At 38.8% G+C, this 9,035-nt stretch overlaps 1 protein-coding gene across 2 annotated transcripts in view; it reads right to left on the bottom strand.

The window, feature by feature from the left end:
- Positions 1-1,216: 1,216 nt before the first annotated feature.
- LOC143764863 (uncharacterized) overlaps positions 1,217-9,035 on the bottom strand; it is a 28,118-nt gene continuing 20,299 nt past the window's right edge. For both annotated transcript variants that reach the window (XM_077250914.1, XM_077250915.1), the window contains exons 4-5: positions 7,912-8,023; positions 1,217-5,772 (exon numbers count right to left, since the gene is read on the bottom strand). In XM_077250914.1, coding sequence (XP_077107029.1) covers positions 4,817-5,772; positions 7,912-8,023 — 1,068 coding nt within the window. In that variant the 3' untranslated portion in view covers positions 1,217-4,816. The remainder of the gene's footprint in view (positions 5,773-7,911; positions 8,024-9,035) is intronic.

Here is a 9,035-nt window from a genome sequence, read left to right as displayed (position 1 = left end):
CCGCTGTCTCCCGACCGCATCTGCTTGCAGGGCCACTCATTAACTGCTGGCAGTCTTCGTTTTTTTCCGGCAGTGTTTGTGCGGTGACTGCTGGAAAAAAACGAAGACTGCCGAGCGCAGTGAATACCGGCAGAAGGTAACGAGCGGCCCCGGAAGCAGATGCGGCCGGGAGACAACTGGACGGGAGGAATTTTCTGCTTTTTTTACAGCCCGGGGTTCGCCCATCCCTAGTCCCGACCTGTTGCAAGTACCATTTATCTAAGAATTTGAATTCATTATGAGACAACAGGAACTCCAAGGCTTCTGAAACAAAAGAAATATATGCCTGACTTTTCTCAGTATTAGATAGAATTTTACTTATCACTTCAATGACCTTTTTCTGTGGAATACAGGTATATACATTTTCTATGTCAATAGAAACAAGGGAAAAGGATGATTGCCAGATGAAATCCTCTATAGCTTTCAAAAAATCACCTGAGTCCTTTAACCCCTTTAATCCCATATGACGAACTATCCCATCGAGGTGACCTGGGACTTAATTCCCAGTGACAGGATAGTACTTCATATGCATATGCTGACTAGCGCAGCTGACATCCGGCACTATGTGCCAGCCTGGCACATTAACCCCCTGAACACTGCGATCAAACAAAATCGCAGCGTTCCGGGGACATAGGGAAGCATTGCGCACGAAGGGGGCTCCCTGTGGGCTTCCCTGAGACCCTTGGTACAAGGCGATGTGCTCACCTTGTGCCGAGCATCTCCTCCCTGCAGGCCCCAGATCCAAAATGGCTACGGGGCTACATCCGGGTCCTGCAGGGAGGTGGCTTACCAGCGCCTGCTCAGAGCAAGCGGCTGTAAGCCTCCAGCAGTGCACGTCAGATGGCTGATCTGACACAGTGCTCTGCAAAGTGTCAGATCAGCGATCTGTCAATTTAGTGTGATGTCCCCTAAATACTGTTCCCATAAATACATTTCTTTATCTAAATAAAAAAAAAAAACAATAAAAGTACACATATTTAGTATCGCCGCGTCCGTAACGACCCGACCTATAAAACTGTCCCACTAGTTAACCCCTTCAGAGAACACCGTAAAAAAAAAAAAAAAATGAGAGGCAAAAACAATGCTTTATTATCATACTGCCGAATAAAAAGTGAAATAACATGTGATCAAAAAGACGGATATAAATAACCATAGTACCGCTGAAAACGTCATCTTGTCCCACAAAAAACGAGCTGCCCATACAGCATCATCAGCGAAAAAATAAAAAAGTTATAGTCCTCAGAATAAAGCGATGCAAAAATAATTATTTTTTCTATAAAATAGTTTTTATCTTATAAAAGCGCCAAAACATAAAAAAAAGATATAAATGAGGTATCGCTGTAATCGTACTGACCCGAAGAATAAAACCGCTTTATCAATTTTACCAAACATGGAACGGTATAAACGCCCCCCCCAAAAGAAATTCATGAATAGCTGGTTTTTGGTCATTCTGCCTCACAAAAATCGGAATAAAAAGCGATCAAAAAATGTTACGTTCCCAAAAATGTTACCAATAAAAACGTCAACTCGTCCCTCAAAAAACAAGACTTCACATGACTCTGTGGACCAAAATATGGAAAAATTATAGCTCTCAAAATGTGGAGACGAAAAAACTATTTTTTGCAATAAAAAGCGTCTTTTAGTGTGTGACGGCTGCCAATCATAAAAATCCGCTACAAAACCCACTATAAAAGTAAATCAAGCCCCCTTCATGACCCCCTTAGTTAGGGAAAAATAATAAAATTAAAAAAAGTATTTATTTCCATTTTCCCATTAGGGTTAGGGTTGGGCCTAAAGTTAGGGTTGGGGCTAAAGTTAGGGTTTAAGTTAGGGTTGGGGCTAAAGTTAGGGTTGGGATTACATTTACGGTTGGGATTAGGGTTAGGGGTGTGTCAGGGTTATGGTTGGATTAGGGTTAGGGGTGTGTTGTAGTTAGGGGTGTTGGTTAGGGGTGTGTTGGGGTTAGGGGTGTGTTTGGGTTAGGGTTTCAGTTACAATTGGGGGTTTCCACTGTTAAGGCACATCAGGGCTCTCCAAACGCAACATGGCGTTCGATATCAATTCCAGCCAATTCTGCATTGAAAAAGTAAAACAGTGCTCCTTCCCTTCCGAGCTCTCCTGTGCGCCCAAACAGAGGTTTACCCCCAACATATGGGGTATCAGCGTACTCAGGACAAATTGGACAACTTTTGGGGTCCAATTTCTCCTGTTATCCTTGGAAAAATACAAAATTGGGGGCAAATAAATAATTTTTGTGGGAAAAAAATGATTTTTTATTTTCACGGCTCTGCGTTATAAACTGTAGTGAAACACTTGGGGGTTCAAAGTTCTCACAACACATCTAGATAAGTTCCGTGGGGGGTCTAGTTTCCAATATGGGGTCACTTGTGGGGGGTTTCTACTGTTTAGGTACATCAGGGGCTCTGCAAATGCAACATGACGCCTGCAGACCAATCCATCTAAGTCTGCATTCCAAATGGCGCTCTTTCCCTTCCGAGCTCTGCCATGCGCCCAAACGGTGGTTCTCCCCACATATAGGATATCAGCGTACTCAGGACAAATTGGACAACCAAAATGGTGTCAATTGTGGGGGGCATCAATGTTTAGGCACATCAGGGGCTCTCCAAACGCAACATGGCGTCCCATCTCAATTCCAGTCAATTTTGCATTGAAAAGTCAAATGGCGCTCCTTCCCTTCCGAGCTCTGCCATGCGCCCAAACAGTGGTTTACCCCCACATATGGGGTATCGGCATACTCAGGACAAATTGTACAACAACTTTTGGGGTCCATTTTCTCTTGTTACCCTTGGTAAAATAAAACAAATTGGAGCTGAAGTAAATTTTTTGTGGAAAAAAAGTTAAATTTTTAAACATTCCAAAAATTCCTGTGAAACACCTGAAGAGTTAATAAACTTCTTGAATGTGGTTTTGAGCACCTTGAGGGGTGCAGTTTTTAGAATGGTGTCACACTTGGGTATTTTCTATCATATAGACCCCTCAAAATGACTTCAACTTTTAACCCTTATAACTCCTTAACAAAAAAAAATTGGGGTCGAAAATTGTGCTGATGTAAAGTAGACATGCGGGAAATGTTACTTATTAAGTATTTTGTGTGACATATCTCTGTGATTTAAGGGCATAAAAATTCGAAGTTGGAAAATTGCGAAATTTCCATTTTTTCCACAAATAAACGCAGGTAATATCAAATAAATTTTACCACTATCATGAAGTACAATATGTCACGAGAAAACATTGTCAGAATCACCGGGATCCGTTGAAGCGTTCCAGAGTTATAACCTCACAAAGGGACAGTGGTCAGAATAGTAAAAATTGGCCCGGTCATTAACGTGCAAACCACCCTTGGGGCTTAAGGGGTTAAAAAGGATGGAATGGATTTTAACAAAGGTTTTTATAAACAATCAAGGTATTGAGAGAGTGGTTCCATTAGTGAATTAAATCCTGAGATAATTGGGTGGCCTGTGTTTTTTTTTAGATTTGTGAATTTTGGGGGATGCTGTACCAATGTGGTTTTTCAGGATATTGGGGTAATAATTTCTCAGCCCTTATCTTAGAGAGGATACCTTTTTCTACATATTTCCTCAGAATTGTTCTTAATTTATTTTTAAATTTCTTGGTAGGATCTCTATCCAATGCCATATAGGTAATTTTATCATTTAATTGTGTCAAAGCCTCAGACAAGTAATAGTCCCTTTCCAAAAGAATAGGTTTCCCCCTTTATCTGCTCTTCCGAAAATAACATTATCCAATTTCTTCATTTCATTAAGTGCTTTTATTTCAGCTGGGTTTAAAATACTTTTTGGTTTATTTGTACAACAACATCCTTTATAACCATCTCTTCAAATAAATCAATCATATTTCCAGGTGAGATGGGTGGCATATAATTAGATCGTATGCCTCTTTAAATGGTACAAAGGAGGCTGAAGCGCTGTCACTACTTGTGCCACATGCATGATACCCGGAATCCTCTTCGCATTGGTTCAATTACTCACAAAGTGTCCAATTTCATTTCCTGTCAAATTAATCTTGTAGTCTATTATTTTTTGTCCCCGTCACTTATCTTATATAGGGAAGACAATTATACCATTATGCACCAGGTTTCGTGAGCATTATCGCTCCATAAAGTCTCGTGGCTGTTCGACAGCTACAACACATGCAGATGTTGCCTGTTTGTTGGGCAATTCCTGCATGCGTTGCAGCTGTCGAGCAGGTGCGGGGACTGGAACATATATTTGGAGCAAACTGAAGTCACTCGGTTAGCACCCGAGCATGCTCAGATAACCCCTTATCCATGCATGTTCGCTCACCACTATTGCTGACAAATTAAGTTTGCATTATGTTAATTTATACAAATAAATTATTAACGCTTCCATTCTTGAAATAATTTTTACTATGTAGCATTTTTTGACACCTGCCTAGACCTTTCACACAGAACTGTAAATAGCTGGCTGGTTTAATTTACCTTCAGTCATCATAAAAAATACACACCATCCATGTTTTACAGGCAAATAAACACTATTATATTTATCATATCAGCTAATGAATGCTGCAACACAACCAGATATACAGTACTAAAATAAAATTCACCCACTTGTAATCTAGTTAAAGGCGATTTTGTCAAGGTTGCATTGAAGAGGGGAAGCTGGTGCCCTATGCATTTCCTAGGTTGAATACATATAAACTTGAATGGGTTTCTACTATGGATATTTGGATCAAGACATTCATCAAAGAAACTTTGCAGACATATTAGGCAAAGCTATTAGTTTTGTTCCCCATGAATTCTTTGATGCCGAACGAGATCTGATTTCTGTGTGAAACATCGGCCACAATAAGTACATGTAAATGGCTTCTCTCCTGTGTGGATCCTCTCATGATACACAAGATTTGCCTTTTGCACAAAACATTTTCCACACTCGGCGCACGGAAAGGGTTTCTCACCTGTGTGAATTTTCTCATGATTGATAAGCATGGTCTTATGCGTGAAACATTTCCCACAATCAGAACATGAAAATGGCTTCTCCCCTGTGTGAATTCTCTGATGTATAACGAGATCCGATTTCTGAGTAAAACTTTTGCCACAGTCAGAGCATGAAAAAGGCTTTTCTCCCATATGGATTCGCAAATGGTAAACGAGATCAGACTTCTGTACAAAATACTTCCCACATTCTGAACACAGGAATGGGGTCTCCATAGTATGGATTCTCTGGTGTCTTAAAAGCACAGATTTCCGAGTAAAACTTTTCCCACACTCAGAACATGGAAAGGGTTTTTGTCCCGTGTGATTTATCTCATGCTTAATAAGGTCTGACTTCTGAGTAAAACACTTGCCACAGTGAGAACATGAGAAAGGTTTTTGTCCAGTGTGAATTTTGTCATGTCGAACAAGATCCGATTTCTGCTTAAACCGCTTTCCGCACTCTGAACATGGGAATGGCTTCTCCCCGGTGTGAATTCTTTGATGTGTTATTAGACTTGAATTATGAGCAAAAGATTTATCACATTCAGGACAGGGAAATGCTTTACGAACTCTGTAAGAGTCATCCAGTTCTGCAAATTCTGAATTATTGGCAAAAGTTTCCTCAATATTAGAGGGCTCAGATGACTGACCCACCAGTTTATTGTCTAGGTTGACTTGGACAATGTTATAATCTTCCATTTTACATTTTTCAGGAACATTGATGCTTTCCTCCAAGTTGTTCCCTGCATCTCGTCCAGCTAGTGAAAATAAAACGAATGCTTATAAATGCAAAGATACACACACCCAAGAAGTCAAAATGTTGCATATGATACAGTTACAATGAAAGTTTCAAGTGTAGCTCCAGCTATGAAAACCCTTAAGCAGTTCATATCAAAGATCTACGCAAAATGTTACCTTTGGAATACTATTCCTAACATCTTTCACTCCATTAGATGGAAATATTGAGCACAAGAGATGTGATGTCCCCTTTCTGAGGGGACCTTACCAATGAAGCTGTATAAGTGATGGGTCAAAAAAATTAGATTATCAGAAAATTACCCCACTTAAATTTAACATTTAGTGGTTTTATTTAAAAGGTTACAATTAGAATACTGAGGAAAAATGATAAATAGAAATAACAAAACGCACCTATGGTATAAAAGTGTAGAGGAAGACTCTCTTGCCCACTGGATGTCCTAAATCTGTAAACCTTCCTTGCTGCGGAGGTTGGCACCTCAGCTCACTGACAGCTGTCCCTACTGTTCCCTAATGCTGGATAATTTAAACACCAGTAATACACACCATTCTAAATGAATGGCCCCCGAAGAAGCCTACGCGAAACGCGCGTAGGGGCTGGTAGTCCGCTTCCACACTATGACCACTATGGGTGAGGATCAATCTTTTGTTTACTTATTTAATTAGCTGTCCTTTTGGACATATACATATTTCACTATATGGCTTATCTGCCCTAAGAACTTGACTCCTCTGGTCGGACTATATTCTGTTAGTGTGGACTCATGGACTTTTTACCTGTGTCCTTAATTGTTCTTGTTACCCATGAGATGGTTATATGTATTTAAATGTAATGTTGCTATTTTACTATATTATGTGATATTGTTATTTAATAAATACTATCCGTAAGTCCTACAGCCATGTGTGCCACCCTGGTGCAGAAGTACTACCTATTAGGAGAGGATCTTGGAGAAGGGAATACCCTTTAAGTAAAAGAAAAACATTTGGAAATCTATGATTTTTTTTGTTTACATTTCTGCCACTACTTTTACTCATTGTAATATACTAATTTTTACATTAATGGAGCTGTGGGGGGGGAATATATTTTCACCTGGTAAACTAACATTTTCATTGATATCATTTTGGGGTTGACAAAATGTTTTTAATCACTTATTGTAATTTTTGCCATTTAAGTCAAAAACTACAATTTCTGGCATTTCAGTTTGCTTTCTCCATATGGTGTTTACTGATCGTGTTAATTAATTTTATATTTTGATAAATTGGACTTCTACAGATGTAGCGATGCAAAATGTTTATCATATTTCTTTCTTTTTTAGTGTGGGAAAACGATGGTGATTCTTTTTATGGTTTTTTTTTCACTTTTTAGTTCTCATTGAGAACTTGAACTTGTGATTGTCTGATCGCTTATAATATTTACTGCAATACAAGACCATTGTGGTACATATTAAATATATATCATTTTCCTATGAGGCCCAGCCAGTGTTTCTGGTCTTCACAGGAGCACTGTCATGGCATTTGAGGAACAGTGGGCCCAAGGATTAGGGACTTTAAATCCTGCTGTCAAAGATTGACTGTGGCAATTGAATTGGTTAACAGAAGTGTAGGAGACTCAGCTTGGATCGCTGCAGCTACAGGCAGTCTGCGAGTTGGCATACTACCTGGTACGTCACATGTCATGAATGGGTTAAACAATGGCTCAAAGCACATTTGGGCCACTTACCAAACTGCATGAACAGAAACATGATTAAAAGGGTTAAACCCCACAAAACCACTGGGTATGTGACCAGTTGAAATATACCTTTGCAGGTGATTTAATAGGACCAAATCCCCAAAAAATTTATTTTAATCAGTCGCACACTATAAAGCTAATTGTCAGCTGGGGGTTTCCTAACAATGAAAGCTCCTGGGCTCTCTGCAGGAAACGCTCCCTAAAGCCTACCCAAGAGGATACAGGGTATTACCTGTACCACTGGGATCAAAATTCCGGACAAATCCCTTTTAATAAGCAAGAGCATCTCATTTTAAAATGATGCTAATGGCTCCTCACTCCTCCACTGGGGGAGATACTTTCTGTAGAAGTCTGTACTGAATATGGAGCATTTGTACAAGTAAAATGTGACTTTCTATATTTGGCCATTACTCACATCTACTAAAATCTATAGGTGTATCTTCGTCATTATAGAACAGATCATCCCTCTCATTTTCTTCCTCTTCTTCATCCGTTTCTTCCATCTTAACAATAACCAGGCCTACATCCTATAAAAAACAAATTTATTCCAAATTAAATTATTCAGCAGCAGTAACACATCTAAAGAAATGTATTAATTATACTACTTTAATAAAATAAAACAATTGTACATACTGGGGCAGCAATGACATGAGACCATAGATAACAATAATCAGGCGACAGTCATCTAAGTGTGTGGGAGACACATTCTCTGTGGTCTGTGCACATATTCTACACAGAGGGAGAAGGCGAGCTGTAACTTATTGTGCGCCGTCCTCTGATATCTATATTTAGGGGATACATTTTATGGTAATCCCGATTATGATGAATTTTATATGTATCCAAAAGTATCATGAAGGGGAAACATGATAAAACCCGCTTAAAATTGTTTACTTAATGCACCATCTCTAATTAGTAAGGTGATGAAGCCACTAAATTCTTCTTTAGGACAAAATACATAAGTAGTTAAGAAGTTATTAAAAAAAAAAAATCAAGAACATGATCATACTGAGTAACAATAAACCCCTGAGAAAGCTGGTTTATCAGCGAAACGTGTGGAGACCTACTTCTCTCTTGGTCTTCTAGGATGTGATCTGGGATTTGAGTATACTATTTGATAAATCCTTACATTTCCATCATTATTTGATACTGCAGTCATTTTATTAAATTATGTTCTTAATTTACGTATTGATTTACTGGCTGCAACACTAATTTGGGGCACACCGGGTTTATTGATTTTCTGTGATTATTCAGTATGAACATGTTCTTGATTTTTTATGTATATTGACTTCCTAATTGTATATCTATGTGTGACCTAAAGGAGACTTTAGTAGCTTTAGGATATGCTTCTAATTGGAGTTTGTGCACTAACAACATGGTTTTCTCTATGTATCATATTTTTGGATACCATTAAAATTCTATTTTTTTTTTATAAATTTTGGATGTGCCAGGTATAATCCGTCCGGTATATAATTTTTCCTTTTGTAACTGTTTATTCCTATACCAGTCCTTATGCACTACTTATTATTACTACTTTTGGTC

The sequence above is a fragment of the Ranitomeya variabilis genome, chromosome 4 (assembly GCF_051348905.1).
Source record: "Ranitomeya variabilis isolate aRanVar5 chromosome 4, aRanVar5.hap1, whole genome shotgun sequence".
Lineage (NCBI taxonomy): Eukaryota > Metazoa > Chordata > Amphibia > Anura > Dendrobatidae > Ranitomeya > Ranitomeya variabilis.
The sequence above is the reverse complement of the archived record's forward strand: the minus strand, read 5'-3'. Positions and strand labels throughout refer to the sequence as shown.